Source organism: Camelus bactrianus, chromosome 4 (genome assembly GCF_048773025.1).
Source record: "Camelus bactrianus isolate YW-2024 breed Bactrian camel chromosome 4, ASM4877302v1, whole genome shotgun sequence".
NCBI classification, from domain to species: Eukaryota; Metazoa; Chordata; class Mammalia; order Artiodactyla; family Camelidae; genus Camelus; species Camelus bactrianus.
Genome location: NC_133542.1, coordinates 60538039 through 60558248, shown reverse-complemented (window position 1 = coordinate 60558248; position 20210 = coordinate 60538039). Strand labels below are relative to the sequence as shown.

The 20210-nt window shown below is 40.6% G+C and overlaps 1 protein-coding gene across 1 annotated transcript in view; it reads left to right on the top strand.

Annotated features, from left to right (window-relative positions):
• Window positions 1-8448: 8448 nt before the first annotated feature.
• TNFSF8 (TNF superfamily member 8) overlaps window positions 8449-20210 on the top strand; it is a 28112-nt gene continuing 16350 nt past the window's right edge. The window contains exons 1-2 of the mRNA XM_010957196.3: window positions 8449-9143; window positions 18709-18751. Coding sequence (XP_010955498.1) covers window positions 8949-9143; window positions 18709-18751 — 238 coding nt within the window. The 5' untranslated portion in view covers window positions 8449-8948. The remainder of the gene's footprint in view (window positions 9144-18708; window positions 18752-20210) is intronic.

Here is a 20210-nt window from a genome sequence, read left to right as displayed (position 1 = left end):
GGTCCTACTGTATAGCACAGGGAACTATATTCAATATCTTGTAATAACCTATGATAAAAAGATTATTAGTATATATATATGTATGACTGAATCACCATGATGCACACCAGAAACTAACAAAACATTATAAGTCAACTATACTTCAAAAAAAAAAAAAAGGCAAGGTTAGGTTGAGACTTCTTTGTTCTCTTTCTCAGTAAAAATAACAGCCATGAAAAATGAATTGGTGCATTCTGTTGTGGTTCACATGTTTTCTCCTTTGCTTGGCCCTTCACAACTGAAAATATGCAGTATTGTATAGCTAAAGCATTCAAATTCAAATGTTCACTTTGAATAGTTTACTCCAGGGATAAATCGATTTTTACTTCAAAACCAAGACCCACTGAGCTTCAGATTTCGTAGAAATTGAAAAAAAAAAAAAAAGTTAGCCCACTTTAAAGAGAAAAGTTCACTTCCTGATTTCACTCACATCAGGAAACAACACTTAAGGACATCATTCAGTGTCAACCTCCACCCTCAGTGAAGTCCATAAATGCAGCACAATCAGAATAGAGGTTAGACTTTACATGAAAAAAAGTTCGAATAACTCAGAAATGAGCCACTCTTCTCTTTAAAACAGAACAGATCCTGAATTTCTGAAAAGTTTTGAAATTTTTGTTTCTCCCTCTCCACACTTTCTTTCTCCTTTTCTCCAAGTAACAGTTGTTCATCTAATTCTTCATTCACCAAGTATGTTCCAATGTCCTTAGACATCTATATGTCAGAGTTTCTCTCTGCTTCTATTTCTAGACGTGTGTAACGCACACACTTAGAGGCAAGGACTTGGGTAGGGAGAAAGACAGGAATCTGGACGATGGAAGGCAGCAAGAGGGAAGGGGTCAGGGACCAAGCCTGGAATCTCTGTTCCAGCACAGGCTCATGTTTAGACTTCATTTATAAAAAATTTTAAGTGGTGTTTTCCTCAATATTACGTATCAATATTATACATTTTAAGTGGATTTGTACTACAATGAGGTATCACTTCACAATGGTCAGAATGGCCATCATTAAAAAGTCCACAGACAACAGATGCTTGCAAGGGTATGGAGAAAAGGGAACCTCCTACACTGCTGGTGGGAATGTAATTGGTGTAGCCACTATGGAAAACAGTATGGAGATTCCTTCAAAAGCTAAAAATAGGCCTACCATTTGATCCAGCAATCTCACTCCTGGGCATATATCCCAAGAAAACTCCAATTCAAAAAGACACCTGCACCCCAATGTTCATAGCAGCACATTTACAATAGCCAAGACATGGAAGCAACTTAAATGTCCATCAACAGATGACTGGACAAAGACAATGTGGTGTATATATATATATACACACACACACATATATATATGATGAAGTATAACTCAGCCATGAAAAAGAATGAAATAATGCCATTTGCAGCAACACGGATGGACAGAGATTATCATACTAAGTGCAGTAAGTCAGACAGCAAAAGACAAGTATCATATGATATCACTTATATGTGGAATCTAAAAAATGATACAAATGAACTTATGTACAAAACAGAAACTCACAGACATAGCAAACAGACTTATGGTTACCAAAGGGAAAGAGGGGAGGTATAAATTAGGAGTTTGGAATCAGCAGATACAAACTACTATACATAAAATAGATAAACAACAAGGTCCTACTGTATAGCACAGGGAACTATATTCAGTAGCTTGTAATAACTTATAATGAAAAAGAATATGAAAATGAATGTATATATATGTATGTATATGTGTGTGTGTGTGTATGTATATATATATATATATATATATATATATATATATATATATATATATATAGCTGAATCAATATGCTATATACCAGATACTAACACAACATTGTAAATCAACCACAATAAAAAAAAAGATAAAAATAAATAAAAATTAAAAATGAAATGGATTTGTTAGGTAGACGTGTAGTTTAAACAATTATTGGGAGCCTGCTCGGTGTGGACACGTGGAAGTAATTTCCTCCTGGGACATGCTATGTTCTCAAGGTGACTACAGTATACTGGGGGGAAAGAGCCCTAGGCAACTAGAGTACAGGTAATACAATCGCATAGTGGTTACAGCAACTTGCTCTGCCAGCATACAGACTTGTGTTGGAATGCAAGCTCCATCACTGACTGCCAGTAAAATCTCGGAAAAGCCATTTGGCAGCTCCAAGCTTAAGTTTCCTTATCTTAGCCAAATGGGAATAACAGTACTCACGGGATAACTGTCAAAATTGGTGAGATTATCAACATAATATGCATGGCACACAACATGAGCTCATTAAATGTAGGTGGTGGTTGTAATCATAAAATAATTATTATTACTATCATCATTATTGATTGGAGGTAGAAGTATGCTATGGGAAGCCCTACAGGGTTTTCTAGTCCTTCACTTCTCCTGGAAGACCCTAGAAGCTGGGAAAGCGATGTTCTTTTTTTCTGGAACCTCTCACTTTACGAGTATTTACTTATAATTAGTTCTGCTTCACTGAAAAATCATAAAACAATACTTTTTTTTCAAATAATACAGTATTTTCACTTGTTAAAATGGCTCTTATCCTTTTTCATTGCAATGTCATACTTTAAATTTATAGATTACAATCATTTGCCCTTTCAGAATATGTTATACAGATTTTCCTCAATGTAGGGTGGAATTCTGTCCTGATAAACCCATTGTAAATTGAAAGTTTGAAAGACAAAAATATATTTAATACAATTAACCTATCGAACAGCATAGGTTAGCCTAGCCTACCTTTAACATGCTCAAAACACTTACATTAGCCTACAGTTGGGTAAAATCATCTAACACAAAGTCTATTTTATAATAAATGCTGAACATCTTGTGTAATTTATTGAAAACTATACCGAAAATGAAAAACAGAATGGCTGTATGGGTACAGAATGGCTATTTCCCCCTTGTGATCTTGTGCCTCCCTGGGAGCTGCGGCTCGCTGCCGCTGTCCAGCATCAGGAAGGAGCATCATACCACATGTCACTCGCTAGGGAAAAGATCAAAATTCAAAACTCGAAGTTCTACTGAATTTTAACTCCTCTGCATCATCGTCAGGTTCGAAAATTTTAAGTCAAACTATTGTTTAGTCAGAGACTGTCTATATTTCAAAGCACCTGTATAAGCAACAAAGGGTCCGTTTCTCCTTTTGAACTCAGCTGCTTTTTACGATCAGTTATCCAACCCAATGTGTTTTCTTCTTTGCCCTGGTTACCAGGAAGCTCAGGATTATATATGTTGTGCTCAGTGGCTGAAGCTGGCATCAGGCAGGGTTCCTTAATCCATTCACTTTACACTCTACCTTGATACCTTGACTCCCACTTCTTGCCTTGTTTTAATGGCTTCAGTTCTTAAATATCTGTGCATTTATTCTAAGTTGCCTCAAAACATTTTTTATTGAAGTACAGTCAATTACAACGTTTCAATTTCTGGTGGAAAGCACAATGTCCCACTCTTGCATATACACACATATATTAGTTCTCGTATTTTTTCCATTAAAGGTTATTACAAGATATTGAGCATAGTTCCCTATGCTATACAAAGAAACTTTTTTAAATCTATTTTTATATATAGTGGCTAACATTTGTAAATACCAAACTCCCAAATTTATCCCCTCCCACCCCCTTTCCCCAGTAACCATAAGATTGTTTACTAAGTCTGAAAGTGTGTTTCTGTTTTGTAGATGACTTCACAGTGTCCTTTTTTTTTCAGATTCTACAGATGAGTGATATCATATGGTATTTTTCTTTCTCTTTCTGGCTTACTTCACTTAGAATGACGATCTCTAGGTCCATCCATGTTGCTGCAAATGGCATAATTTTATTCTTTTTATGGCAGAGTAGTATTCCACTGTATAAATATACCACAACTTCTTTAGCCAGTCATCTATCGATGGACATTTAGGTTACTTCCATGTCTTGCCTATTGTATATAGTGCTGCTATGAACATTGCGGTGCACGTATCCTTTCGCATTAAACTTCCTTCCAGATATATACCCAGAAGTGGGATTGCTGGATCATATGGTAAGTCTATTTTTAGTTTTTTGAAGAATCTTCATACTCAAAACCTTTTTAAAGTAGGCAGGAATAGTATGTGTGTGTAATCATGTATATACATATATGTATATTGCATATTATTTATAAACACACACATATCCAATACTGAAGGTATATCTATCTATTTATTTCCCAGGTGTCTTCTGTCACACCTCGCTCTCAGTTCCCATGAAAGCATGACTTAGTAATGTAAACACAGTGAAGATTTTTATAGAGGAGTCTTAGGAAACACATTTCTGTTCTTTTCTCCAGATCCAGTCTTTGGTTATTCTGCCTTGAGTTTATTTAAATACACTAAACTAGGGATCAACAAATTTTTCCAGTAAAGGACTAGATAGTAATATTTTAGACTTTATGGGCCAAGTCTCTGTTGAAACTACTTAACTCTGCCACTGCAATGCAAGCACAGCCACAGACAGTGCATAAACGAATGTTTCAATAAATCCGTATTTATAAAAACAGGTGGTGGGTTGGATTTGGCTGGTGACCACAGTTTGCTGACCCGGCCCTAAATCTTCCCCCACTATATCTGTTATCACTGGATCCTCTCAAGGAAGTGTCACTCTGGCCAACTCCAATTTATCCCCATTAGTCTGCCTTAATAAAACAGAGGCCTCTACAGTTAACAGGACAGGACCCTCCTCCCTCAGCAGGCAGTTTCATTGCATGTTTTATTGCTTGAAAATACCCTGGGGAGTAGGTCCTCTCACACAGACCAATAGTTTTTAAATATTTATTTCTACCACATACACTGATCACAAAAGAACTTTGGGTAAATGTAACAATTATATCTCCATCTGCACAAGCAATAGTATTTTTGCAGCCTATATTTGAGGTTATATACCCATATTTGAGGTTAGAAAGAGGGCTCAATCAAGGGATAGGAAAAAGGAGTCTTCATGCCAACATTCCCCTCTTTATGAGCCTCAGTTTTCTCATCTGCACGATGGGGGTAGGATTTCACCTGCCCAAAGGCCAGAGTCTGGACCAGATGATCCCTCATAGGTTCTTTCTGGAATACTGACAGGTTATTTCCCTAAATCAATATTTCCAAATGGTTTCAGGAATCAGAATTCCCCAGGGTGCTTGTTAAAACACAGATTACTAGACCTCAGGATGAGTTTCTGATTCAGTAGGTCTTGGGTGGAGAATTTGCAGTGCCAACAAGTTCTGCTACTGCTGGTCCAAGGACCACACTTTGGGAACCATTAGTGGGCCTACATGATAGTCCCACACATGGGGAAGCAATGGCAGGGGACCGGTGTCCTACAGCTGGTTCCTTTCCATTTTTTCAAAATGGGGTTCCTTCTTAAAGGGATGAGAGATTGGTTCTGTTTGCCCACTGAATCTCAGGTGCTGCAGCCACACTTCAGCAACTAATTACAGGCTGAAAGGAGGCTGGTGGTGACTCTCAAGGAGCCATGCTGGAACAGAAAAGCCAATGGATGAGCCATCTGGAGGACAGGGAAAGGGAGGACCACTGAGAAGTGAGAGATAAATATGCTATCACACAATTCCTTTGTATGAGCCAAACTTCTAAAACTTTCTCTTTCCATAAACATAAAATCAACACGATCATTGACTACAGTTTGAACATACATACGCCTAGAGCCAAGTAATGCAGGGTGAGGTGCAAGGAATCAGAAGAAGGCTGGAAAAGTGCAGACTGCCCTCAGGGAAGTCTTAAGGGAAAGGCAAAATTCACATGTGTTCACACACTTGACAGATGTCAAGACAAGTAGATAATGAGATGCAGTCTTAGGTGGCATGAAGACAGAGGGCTCTGAAGTGAGGATATTGGTGGACTTGAGAGGTCTGGGCAGGCTTTCCTAGGGGACTGAGCTAGGCTGGCAGGGGCCCTGAGGGACAGAAAGGACCTGACGCAGTGGAAGAGTGAGGAGAACATGGCAAGAAGCCTGAGTGTGCCTTGAATATTGGCAGAGAGGGGATGAGAATGCGCAGGGACTTCAAAGCATGTCTCTATCCTCCCCCCTAAAAACTCCCTCAAGTCATTTCCATTTCTTTGCCTCAGTTTCCTAATTTGAGGATTGAGGGTTTTGAGCTACGTCACAAATTCTGTTGCATCATGGAGAGACCCCAGGGCACTAAATGGTAAATGAGCAATCTGGGCTCAGCCCTTCTACTCATCCTGCCTCTGCTTCCGCCCAAGAGCTCCACTTTCTTGCACATTTACACTCACCGTACAGTTTTGCTTCCAGAAAGGATTTGAAAATCACTCAACAAGAAACTCTGTAAAAGCTGAATAGAGAGGAGAAAGAAGCCAGTTAGCACAAAGGATGGGACCACGAGGTGGGCCGGGCTGGCTTCTGACACAGCTGACAGCAGAGGAGTTTAGATCAGTGAGGGTGAGAATTAGGGAACACTGATGGCTCATGAGTGGAGGGGTACCACAGGGAGAGGAGTGACACTGGGCCCACAAGTAGCCAGGGAAGCAAACTGATCTGAAAGTCTCAACTGCTCAGAAGGTTCTGAGCAAAAACAAAGGGTGATTTTCCCCCTTGTCAGCCTTCCCTCCTAGGACACTGTACTTTATGCAAAACGTGTAACTGTAAGACAAACATTTTTTTCCACTGCCCTTCTGAGCCCCATGGGCCTTCAGGAAGACTTGCACTTCAAGCAAAGCCTTTTTATTTTTCAACACCCACAGCTTCCATTCAACAATCAGAAGTTTTCCACTTTCATCAAAGAGACTACAGAGAGAGGCCGAGGAAACAGCTTGTTCTCAGCAGCTCTGGGCAGATTATAGAGCCCCCTGCTACCCACTCACTGCCCATGCCCATCACAGGACACAGTCTTCTTCCCAGATCAGCCAAGTGCATACCCCCCAAAATGCTGGCTTGCTTAATTCCCACCTCAGTAACAGATCAAATAAATGTGTGCCCCCACTTCTTCTACAACTAAGCCCAACTTGGGATCAAGGGGGCTTCAGCTTCCTTGACTATAAAATGGGTACACTTCATACCACTCTATTTAGCCCAAGAAAACAACTTACCTTTTGATGGCTCTTTGATCTCCAGAAATCTATGATTTTACAGATTCACTGGAAAGGAATATCCAGACCAATTCCTAGAATGACCCAACTCAGGTGATGCTCAGCAGCTTGGGAGCTCTGCAAGGGTGGTAGTGGTAATTATCCAAGCTTGGTTTTGGACACAGGACACTTCCCTGGGAGGATCTGGGATTTCTGCTGGCTCTCAGAGATATATGGCAGCCAAAAAGTGAGCAGAAAGGGGAGGGGTGCTACAAAGAATTGGGTACTACCAAGTAAAGTTTTCAAAGAGCTACATCTGGAGGCACTGGTTATGTAGTGACACAATTTTTAAATGGTATTTTGAAGTGAATATCATTAACAACCATAGATGTGACCAGCTCTGCCCCATAGAGAATCCATCTATTCTACCTAAATTCCAGACTATTTGGAATGTTTGACTAGAATGGTCCAACACCACCTGCCAAGTCTATTCCCATTCATGAAGTTCTCTCACATCACTGTCTCATTTGATCTTCACAGTGGCTGTCAATGCCAATGGGGAAAAGAGAGGAGCACAAGGATTTGTACAAGGACCTAAGAGAGGGGCAGCATAAGGATTTATACTAGAGCACAAGACCACTAGGAGTAGGGCTGAGACAGGAACTCAGGTTTTCAGCCATCAAGTGCAATGACAGTTGAATGAGTTAGCGTGGGCTTGGGGTCCAGCCAGGTACAGCTAAGCACCCAAGTTATCTCATTGATCAAATGTGTGACTTTGATTGAGACAGTTTTCATCTTCTCTGATCCTCAATTTTCCTATCTAAAAAAAATAAATATTACCTGCCTCAGAGGGCAAAGGTGAGGGTGAAGTGAGGCATTGTATACATGTCCTAGCACTATGCCTGAGATAGGAGAGGTTCAACTGTAGTAGTCGCGTGCACACACACACACACAACATGCACCACGCGTGGTGAAGGCATACCACACACCCACCACCCACAGGCAGCACACGCACACACCACACAGAACACCCCCCACACATTCTGTACCATACTACTTCCCTACCCCCACCCTCACTGCCAATTCCTTCCCCTTTTTCTGAGTTTTATGGCAGACACAAGTTTATCTGCAAATTTAACAGGTCCCAATATATTCTGCAGGAATTTTTGTTCAAAATATCAGTGTTTCCAGATTCCTGCTTTCACACAGTATCTTTGAACCTGTCCCCAAATTTCATACTGCCATGAGCTTGTCCCCCTCTGGATAAAACTCCACATTTGTGGGTCCTTCCTTCCCAGATACCTGGTAGCATTTCCAGTTCTCAGCAGGAGCCAATATTATCAACCCTTTCGAGTGATTCTAACATAGTTCAAGGAATCCAGTCCCCCCAAGGCCCAGCAAAGAGATATTTTCAGGTCAGGATTTCTAAGCCACAGGCCTCACTTAAGAGAATGTTCAGCTTCTCAAGCAGGAAGGCGTTTTGTGGCTAAGTCTGACTGAAAGAGAAGTCACTTTGTGTGCGCGCACACACACACACACACAGACACACACACACACCAGAGTAGGGAAACCGTCATTTTCCTACTCGCCCTCTGACATCAGCCACCTTCTCTGTAGCTACAGTTTCTCTTCACTCAAATTAATCCCTGGCGATGAAAAATGAGCCTCTCCCCCACCCTTGCTGCCGCCTTTCGCCTCACGCCCCCAGAGAAGAGTTTCTTCGTGAGGCAGCCGGTGAAGGTTTTTTTCCAAGTCACATGATCCAGGATTCAGGGGAGAATCCTTCTTGGAACAGAGATGGGCCCAGAACCGAATCAGATGAAGAGAGATAAGGTGTGATGCGAGGAAGACTATATAAATGGACCCAGGGCTACAGCAAGCACTCAACCCGCTGGCCCCTTCTCAAGGCGCAGCCATGCACGTGCCGGCCGGCTCGGTCACCAACCACTTGGGAAGCACTGGCCGTGGTTATTTCTATTTCACCACAGCCTTGCTGGCTCTGTGTCTCGTCTTCGCTGTGGCAACCATTATGGTGCTGGTAGTTCAGAAGACGGTAAGTGGACTTCTCTTCCTCACCTTTCCTTTCTGATTTATGTTCCGCTTTCTCGAGAGAGACTTGGGAATACGCTAAAAATGGACATATACCAGGTAGAGAAAGGGAGCAAAGAAATGGGAATTAACCCTCGCAAATAATTCGGCTTTTTGAAAGAAAAATTTGTTGAGCCATCATCTCCAAACTTTCCAGACTCATATGGGCCAAAAGAAGGGAAAGGAGCTATTAACGTTGAGAAATTAAGATTTAAATGTTGCTGAGCCAGAGACCTGTATCAAGGAGGAAAGCAATAAGGAAACTTGATGACACACTTGCCTAAGTTGGTATCATGTCTTCAATGCCTTCAGACCAGATTCCCGGGGTCTATATTTTCAGCCCAAATGCTTCTGAGATTTTGGAGGCCTCATCCAATGCTAAGAGCTTTTTTAACCAGGAGTTAAGGTTCAGAAGCCAAACTCTGTAAGGGAAGAAGACCAGGCTCCTTAGAGCTTGGGCATTTCAGTGTTAAAGCTCACAAGACAAACTGAAAGCTTCCTCCCAAGCCCCTGCTTTGAAGAGCTTAGGGTGTCACAAAAACATAGAGCACAGAAGCAGAACATAGAAATGTTTTTCACACCTGTTCTCTCTGAGTCTGCTAAGAATTCTAAAACTACAAGCAATTATGGGTACATACTGTAGAGTCAAACTGTCTTAGGAAATTTATGTTTTTTTGAAGTAAATGGTAAGATTTGTTGTGAAAACAGAAGACATGAAGGAGGGAGCTTCCTCATATTTTAGGAAATTGGTGTTTACAGAGAATCCACCAATATATATTTTATAGAAAATACTGTACTGAAAATATATATTGCTCATGAATTTTTTTAATGAAGTAATTTTTATAGTTTAAGAACTTTACCCCCTACCTGCGAAAGTAAGTACATTTCTGTTTATTCCTTCAAAGATCCCATTTTTCTTGGTATTACAATCCTGCAGAACTTGTTCTGGTTTCTTTCAGTTGTCTTAGGTTGAATACTCCTGAATTCACTGATTAATGAAAAGAACCAGGCTTTAAAGGGTTTTGGTATCTGTTTCTCAGGTGTCATCAAGCTCTGAAATTTAAATGAAACTTTCAGGCTCGTAGCTCCATAAAGCTGAAAGAAAACAGAATTGCCAGCATTTAATTTAGATTGGAGAATTTATGAAACTCATCATTTAATGAGTTCATCTATGTTTACTTCAAATAATACTCTTGAGGGCCCCCTTTTTTTTTTTTTGTAGAGGTTCTATAATTTGCGTAATTCTAATCTGAAGTAAACCAGAGGTGTATCATTTTATAGCAACAGCAAAGAAATTAAAGTGACCTTTGAAAAGTTCTTTTGTTAAAGGTTGCAGCTAGAACTGCTATGAGAGAAAAGAAAGAAAGAAAGAAAGAAAGAAAGAAAGAAAGAAAGAAAGAAAGAAAGAAAGAAAGAAAGAAAGAAAGAAAGAAAGAAAGAAGGAAAGAAAGAAAGAAAAGAAAGAGAGAGAGAGAGAGAGGGAGAGGGAGAGAGGGAGAGAGGGAGAGAGGGAGAGAGGGAGAGAGGGAGAGAGGGAAGAAAGGAGGATGAAAAGTGGAGAGAGATGGATGATGGTATAGGGTGTGGCAGTGATATACAAAGCTAGAGAGCTCCAGAATGGACCTTACTCAAATCCCACTTTTGGTTAAATTGATTCTTTCCATGAAGAAACTGGAGTGGATCTTTCTGCCTCATTTTTGTAAATGTGGAAAATGAGGAACAGAAAGGGGACAATGCTTGACCTAAATTGTACAGAGAAAGTGGTAGAATCAAGACTGCCTGACTCTTAAATGAGGACACTGTTCCCTTTGACAATACAGACAGCCACAAAAGCCCTAAGAAACTTTTTTCCTGCTCTTCTCTTGGGAGCTTTATCTTCTTGGCATCCATTTCCTAGAGTTAGCCTCATGGTGGGATATGAAAAGATTCACTTCACAACCTGATTGTAGTGTTGGGTGTACTGTGAAATATCAGTTACTTGCTTAAAGGCATTGCGACATTAAAATTTAAGCATTTTACACATATTATTTCCAATCATTTGTTCGGCTATTAACTGTTTTAAGAGCTAAAAAGAGTTATCCCTTTGAACTTGAGTTATCAGGAAAGGCTTCCTGTAGGAAGAGGGACTGCAGGCTGGCTTTGGGACAGGTAAAATTTGGAGAAATGAAGAAACTCTAATAGGACTTCTGGTAAAGAAATCAATGTGAGATCCCCAAGGAACTTAAATTCACATCCTAATAATTAAAAATGGAATACAGTGATGGCCACATTGCACTCTATTTGTGAGGGTGGATGGGGGCAGGGGTGAGAACCATGAGAAGGGTTCTGTTGGCCTAAGAAGTCTCAGTTCTAAATAAAAAGGCACATGTACAGACAAAATTTAAAAACAAGATTAAGTAATAACATATAACAAGTGATAGAAGGTAGGCACACAGGGCTAAGAAAAACTAAGAAAAACTTCACTGGAGATTGTAATTTCAGTTTGGCTTGAGAAATGTGTACAATTTCAAACAGGTGAAGGGAAATCAGAGGAGAAAGCATTCCTGGCCAATGGCATGGTGTGAGCAAAGTGATGGAAAAGAGAAGTGTAGGATCTGTAGGAAAATCAACAAAGTTTGCCTTGAGATTTGGCCTGAAGACCAAATAACCCCAAACTCAAATTCCTTGGGAGAGACAAAGAAGGAACTTACATTTCAATTACAAATAATTTTTGAGGATCTATTGTGTGCAGGACATTGTTCTAAACAGTGGGTATAGAGCCTTGATCAAAGCCAACAAAATCCCCACTCTCATGGGAACTTATTGCCTACTGATGTCTTAAGTATCTATGATGTCTGTATTTTATTTAGATTATATTTATTTATAATATAATATTTATTTAAAATTTTATATTTACATGGTTTAAGAAAAGCAAACAGTAAACAAGGGAAAAGAAAAAGTAGAAATCTCTCATACTCACCACCTACTAATCCCTCTTCCCTGAGATGATGACCATTAACAGATGTCCTTTAAAAAAATGTCTTTTAAAGAAAAAATCGATGCATCTACAAATATACAGTACACACGTCGTTATAGTAAACTCACAAATTTGCATCTTGCTTTATTGACTTGACAGTTTATCTTGAGGATCCTTCCATGCCAATACATGGAAGTCCATCCCATTCTTTTGAAGAGTCACATAGTATTTTATTGTACTTCATATTTCATTTGTGCCTAGTGAAGAACACATATTTCTCTCAAGAAGTTTTGCCCGTTGTGCAGGTATGCAAGTATATCTGTGGGATAAAGTCCTAGTGGTGGGAATAGAATGTATATTTTTCACTTCAGTAAATAATGTCAATCAGCTTCCAAAGAGACTGCACCAAAACACTATTCTTGAGGAAGTAAAAGTCCTACCAACAACAGGTCTTCACTTTAATATGGAAAGAAAGAAAATTGATTTCTGAGTAAGCACAACAGAGAGCATGCATATATGTCAGGATGAAATTTCATGCAATTTACAGCTAAGCAAAAAGAAAAACAATAAAATTTCTCATATCTCCTCCAGAGAAAAGGGTTATATAAAGAGATAGGCTGTAAGGTTGACACCAGAAGTGTTTACAGTTCAAGGGTCTTTAGAGCTTCAATCTAGAGACATAACAAAGAACCAGGTGACTGGACTTATCCAGTCCCTGAAGAGATCCATTTACATTCCAAAAGGTTAGAACAAGGGCTCATTAGATTTTCAAGGAGACCCTTTCTAGAAAGAAGAGAAAGTAGCTGCCTTCCTTCCCTTTATAAGCAAAGAAAATTCCTTTTTTCAAAAAATTTATCTGGACAATACCACTCTACCTCCCCATTAAGAGTGGAGTTTAGGGGTAGTGATTGGTGATAGGAGTGGTATGGTTTTGTGGTTTGCTTTCAACCCAGATAAAGTACAGGAGTGAATCGAAATGCCCTGTGATACTTCCCCTCTACCCAAGTTACTCTCTCCAATATATTCAAAATTATCAATTCAAAAAAGTCCACTCAAAATCTTCTCAGGGGCACACCTTAAACTGGACTGTGACAGAAGGATCCATGTGGATAAGGCAGGACCTCTGTTTTCTGAGCATCTCTAAATTGAAGAGATGAGGCCCAAACACTCAAGAACTTGAGTTCAAGGTAGAATAGCACAGAATGCCATAGACCAGAGGAGAGGAAGACAATTTCTGCTTGGGATGAGGGAGGGGTTTGCAGAAGAGCAAGAAGGTAAGCTGAGCCTCCTTCAAGAATCAGAAGAATCATGTCTTATACTCAAAGTTTTATTTTGAAAATTTTCAAACCTAAAAAAAAATAGAATGGTAAACACTCATTCACTTAATTCACCTAAACTCATTAAGCATTAATATTTTGCCATATTTGTGTTCTTTCTGTACACATGAGAGTTGCACACAGCGTGACCATTGGCTTGCATGTATTCTAGCATCCATCTCCTACTTACTGCAGGGCCATTCTCATCACCAAGAGTGTTCATGTTAATGCAGCAATATATACAGCCTATATTTTAATTTCCCCCACTTGTTCAAAAACATCTTCCATAGCTGTTGTGCCTTGTTTTGTTTGTAGACCCAGAATCTACTCTCAGGTCACATATCACATTTGGTTTTTTTCAGTTTTAACCTAGAATGTTACTAAATAAAAGGTGGTCCTAGAAGCTTGTTAGAAATGCAGAATCTCAGGCCCCACTCTAAACCTACTGAATCAAAATCAGTATTTTCAAAAAGGTCTCCAGGTGATCTATAAGCACATGAAAGTCTGAGAAGCAATGATCTAACAATCTCCTCTGCTCTTTGTTGTTTGCTTTTCATTGACTTTTTTCTAAAGGTCCAGGCCAGTTCTGGTGTAGAATAGTTCACATTTTTGGATTTGTCTTAGTGTTCACTCATGATTATATATTCAGATGAAGCACTTTTGGCAAGAAAAGTACAGAGACAGTGGTAAATACTTCTTATTGGAGCATTCTAGAAGTATGTCAGGTTGTCCCATTACTGGCTATGATGTTTGGTCACTTGATTAAGTTGGTGACCACTATCTCTTCGGTAAAACACTTTTTTTCTTTCTTATTAAAATTTAATCTATGGGGTGATACTTTGAAGACATACGAATATCCTTCACTGAGCGGCTTTGGCATTCTTTGATGACCCTCGTCTGAATCAGCTAATACACAGAGGGTTGAAGAATCATTGCTTAATTCTATCATTCCTTCTACATTTATTAGCTGCATTTATTAGCTGCAGCTGCAGCATTTATTCTTTAATGGAGAAGAGCTCTTCATTGGAAAGATGGTGGCACAGGTGGAGATGGTGCCGGCATTCATTCCAGGTGAGGCAAAAGAGTGAGGAGAGGTATAGCCCAGAAGAAGACAACCCCAGGTGAGAGGAGAGGCATGGCAGGGACAGAACAGAGGTCAGTCCAGACTGCACAGAGGAGCAGCAGGACTTAGGACTAGGTGGCAAGAAGCACTGACAGAGGAAGAGAGGATAGGCTGCCACCCCTAACAATAGACTAGGAAGATTTCCTAAATTCATACATGAGGCCAGCTCCATACTCAGCCTCCAGTAGCTGTTTCCATTCCTTGGGGAAGGAAGACCTCAAGTACTCTGATTGCCAGTTGAGTAGTCTTTAAGCCCTTGTTATTCAAAGTGTAGTCCCTGGCCCATCAGCACTGGTGTAATCTGGAGGCTCATTAGAAATGCAAAACCTAAGACCCCATCCCAGACCTGCTGAATCAGACTTGGCATTTTAGCAAGATTCCCTATGGGAGAAGCACTGCTTTAAGCCACCCTATTCTAATTACCACTTTCACTAACTCTACTGAAAGGAAGGCTGCCAATGAAAATAGTCTTCCTCCTGGAGATTTTCTATGACCTCCATCCACTTCCACATGGAGTTTCAGGAGAATTTTCTGCCCTGGGTTCATCCTGCTCTACATGGCTTGACATTGAAGGGCACTGCCTTCCAAGTCAACATATCGGAGTTTGAATCCTTTCCCTGCTATTCACCATCTGTGGGACCTTCTATAATCATTAAGTCACTTCTCTAAGTATTAGTCAATCATTAACTCTTAAGGTAAAGATGAAGTAAGATAATGCATATAAAGTATAAGATTTAGCCCCAGAGGATTAAGCACCCTCATTAAGTGCTTAATCCTGTTAGCTTGACAGTAAGAGAGGGATTCCTGGCAAAGATCTCATGGCCCGCCTTACAAGGCCAACTGTGAGGCCAGCAAGGAAGGAGATATAGAATCTGCCTGGCATATTCCAAACGTTAGTTGCCTTTTGGCCATTTTCAATCAAACAGGGCATTTTTTGTCAAAGCAAATTTGGGAGCTGATTCCTCTGTACAGCATTGCTCTGTGAAAACAAGTAAGCCTTTCAAGGTATTGAGGCAAATTAAGCTCCTCATTAGGATCAAGTGGGTAACCAAAATAGCCAATGTTTTCAAGTACTTGCTAACACTTTATGTATACAATTATGATGTCCATATCCACAGCAACCCAGTGGAGGAAAGGATTATTAACTCAATAATCACAGTGATTAAAGGAAGTGGGAAAACAGAGTCCTAGGCAGAGAATATGATTGGGATCATGTCATCTTACCCGGGGATAAGCAGGTTAAACGTGACAATTCCTCTCCCAATACACAGAAACATTGTTGGGGATCCCCATCAGACACCCAGAGTCTGAAAAAAAAAAAAAAAGACAGAAATACACTTAAGGAAATGTAGCTGGTTGCTAATCATGGAGATGGAGTTTCCTGAACTACTCAAAGAAGCTGAGAGTGACAACCTGGGAGGGTCCGTTTGCTTGTGTCTGTGTCTAGTCTATGTGCTATTTACCTCAAAGCCAAGTTGCTAAGCAAGGTGGTTCACATTACCCCAGCCAGGACCCAAATCCCCAGGCAAGATTTGGGAGAGAATTCTAGGACTGAGAGGTACCTTGCCAAGGAGGAGATGATGGATAGCATTTAGTATAGTGCCTAGGGCATAAACAGTCCTCAGCAAATTTTAAGTTATCATCTCTTTATACTCCTCCACCTCCAAATGCAAGGACTGCTAAATGGGAGAAGAGATAGGGAAGAATGAGCTTTTCTATCCTTGGCTTCTGAAGACAGCATTTCTCCTTCGCAGTAGAAAGAGCACTAGAGAATTTCAGTCCAGGATCTGCCACTGACTCATGAGCTTGTCTCAATCTCCCCGTCTGTAAAATTAGCTTGATGGACTAAAGTTGTTGATGTCTAGGTTCCTGTCTGGCCCTGAATCTTTGATTCTGTCTACCATGTGTAGCCAAGGGAAGCTATGGAGACCTTGTCCTAAGAGCTCTTCATGATAGGGATAATCACACTTGGATGCCATGGGCCTTGAGTGAAGGGTTAAGCAACAGAATTCTTTCCTGTACCAAGATGCTTTGTTTTTAACTTCTTCCTGTCTGAAGCTAGGAAACCAGAAAGTCCTCAAATGACAGACACTCCCAACTCCAACCCCCATGTAAATTAGATCCTCCTCCCAGATACTATGTCTTAAAACCTCACAACTCAAAGTGTGTTCTGTGAGCCAGGAGCACTAGCATCACCTAGGAGCTTGTCAGAAACAGACTCCCAGGCTCCACCCACACCTGCTAAGTCAGACTTTGCAATTTAACAAGCTCCCTAAGTGATTGGTACACATGTTAAAGTTCAAGAAGTAATATCTCTAAACACTCTGCCTCTTTTCCCTCATAGCTCTTGCCATAACTTGCAATTCTATATGTATCTGTGTATTTTAAATCTATGCTTTAATGATTGAGCCATAAAATCCACACATATGACTAACATAATGCCTGGCACACACCAGGTGCTTGTTTAACATGTGCTGAAATGTATGACTCTCTGGCAGTTCCCAGCTGCCAGTGGCTACTGGGACGACCCATCGGTTTTGCTGTTCTAGCATTCTCTCACTGTCCTGGGTATGTTCCTGGGGATCTGACAGATTCAACAGTCTCAGTGCCACGTTTAAACATCGATGTTTTTCTTCATGCATTTACACATCACACTAACCCATGGACCTGCTTGGCAGTAAACTAGGTGTTTATTAAATCGTGAAATGCTGTTTGTTGTCTCACAGAGGCAACCTGGAGGGGAATTTTGTGACGTCAGGTTTTCCTTTAAACTGCATGCGTAAGCTGAGAGACCACAAATATTCAGCATAGTTAATTAGGTTAAGAGCTTTCAACTAAAGCAAAATCATAGAACACTAGAGCAAAGAGGGAAGGACTTTCCAAGCGAAGTTCACTTCCTTTCCCTTGATAAGCATAAGCCCCCAAATTTATACTGACTTCCACCATCTCCAGATCAGTGCTCTGTCTCGGGAGACCCCCAACCACTACCACTCACTTGGGCTGAAGAAAACAGCCATTGATCAGCAGCGGGAGGCAAAGGACAAAGCACTCAGAGCAACGAGAGACTAAAAGGGAACTCCAGGTGGTCCTAGGTGTTCATACAGAACACTAAGAGAATACGATGTGGGCAGCTGCTAACTGCATGCTCCGGTAGAGGCTGGGAAGTTGCTTTCATCCATGGAAACACTCACATCTCTCTAGGTCTTTATTAATGCACTACAAGACACTTCAACCTAGACAGGTCAAAAGATGAATAAGATACTCATTCCTTATTGGCAGGACACCTGAGGGATGTCTCCATGGCTGAGGTGGGGAGAAGGGAGAGTGAGACTAGGGGTGGGGAAGTTAGTCTCTGAAGAACTTATTATTATCGGTGTAAATATTTAAGTATCTATTTATGCTTATTACAGAATAAATAACATAAAAGATAATGTGACTATAGAAGTAAATAATATACATTTATGCTTATTTATATTATATATTATACATATTTAGGTATTACAGTCAAATATAAACTTGTAATAAATCATGAGGGCAGGGACCCAATTTAATTATTTATGGTGTCTTCACAATGCTTGGTATGTAATTATTCTATTAATTCAGAATTTCCAACCACAAGAGAGACAGAAATGTACCTTCCCAGGTATGCTTACAACATGCTTTCACTGTCTGATGAATCAAATATAGAAAAAAAAAACCACATATATTTATACACTATATTTGATTGCTCTTATGTTGACCAAGGCAGGGGAAAAATAACACATGGAGGTGAAAAGAAAAGCACTGGACTGAAAGTTAAGAGTTGCAGATTCTGGTCCTTGAGCTACTATAAACTCTTTATTACCTCTCTTAGCCCTGGCTCCTCACCTGTGAAATGTGGACAGTAATCCTCCAATTGTGTTCCTGATAAGCAGGTTGTAAAGCAAATGGATGAGAAAGCCTACTGTAAACTAAGACAGTGAATAAATTTTTTTTAAATCTAAGAGTCAGGTGTAACACAAATTCTAAATTGTACAATACTTTGATGCCGACCAAAATGGGGGTGGTGGAGTGGGAAGACTAGCTGTTCCAATCTGATGACATCCTCACATTGGTTTTTGTTTTTGTTTTTGTTTTTCTATTTCTTCTCTTTCAGGACTCCATTCCCAACCCACCGGGCAAATTCCACCTTAAAGGAGGTAAGTCCTCGAAATCAGAAGTAACTGTGCAGGGAATTATCCATACATATCACATTATAGCTGATTTACAACCAGAAACATCTTGAGTGTCCAACAGAAGAGTGGGTGGAAGCTGATGCGTCTCCATTCACCTGAGCAGTCTCTGAGCTGCACTCTTGTCCCCACAAGTTCTCCCACCGACCCTCAACTCTCCCACTAATGAAAACCCTACCTCTGGCATAGGCTGTCATGCGGACACAGACAGAAACACAAAGCAGCATTGTGTTAAGAGCTTAAAATCTGGAGTCAGGCAAATGTGGGTATGAATCTTTGCTCTACACCCCATTTGAGAAACTCAGTTCCTCATCTGTGAAATGGGACTAGTAACACCCACCTCATGAAGGTACTGGAGAAGTCTATCAGATCTCTTCTGTAAATTGTTTGGCATGGTGACCAGCACATAGTAATCATTAAATAACTGATAACAGCCAAAATGCACAATGAAGTCGAGAGCTTGTGAAACAGTCCTCCTCACTCCTCATATTTCCTATCACTGAAGTCACTAATTAATGCATTGTCTCTACTAGCCCCAGAGCGGTGATATGCAGTTAGGTGAACACGGAAAATGAAGAACTTTGAGATTCTCTGATGAATGATTTTATTGCACAGAAGAGGAAAAGTAAGACCAAGTGAAATGTCTTGTTCAGGGTCATATGGAGTCAAATTTGGAACCCAGATGTCCTCAGTCAGAAACCAGATGTCCTCATCTCTAATCCGGTGTTCTTTCAACCCCAAAACATTAACCCCATCTCTGTCCTATAACATTTAGAATCTAGACAGCAAGTACAGCTGGGTACCAGACAGCTCAGACAGAAAAAAAAAAAAGTAAAAGAGAAAGGGCACATCATTATAGCCACCTAGGAAGAGACATCAGGGCATCCTTGGGACCAGAGGAAGGACACAAGTATCCGGACACAGCTCCTCACACCAATCCAGCAATCACACCTGGAGTTTCCTTTAGGATACCCTTAGCCATGCTTCTGCTCTCTGTCACCCAGAGACTTAGAATGTAAGGGGGAAATCCCCCAAACAGAGCAGCATTCTTTATCTTTCAAGGCAGACTAATAATTACAGCTTTGTCAACAATAGCTTAACTTCGGCTGCAATTACTCAGCACGTGACCTTGATTCCCATAATGCCTCATTAAGGTAAAAAAGAGCATGGCATAATGCAAAGGTAAGCAAGATTTTTCTGTAAAGGGCCAGGTAGTAAACATTTTAGGCTTTGCAGGCCACGAGGTCCCCGCTGCAACAAGTCCACTCTGCTGCTGTAGTGCAGAAGCAGCCATAGACTCCATGCAAATCAGCAGGCATGACTGCAGGCCTGTGAAACCTCACTCACAGAAGGAGGTGGTAGCTTGGATCTCACCAGGGCTTGCTGACCCCTATCATGGAAACAGTACAGGCTTTGGAATCAGAAC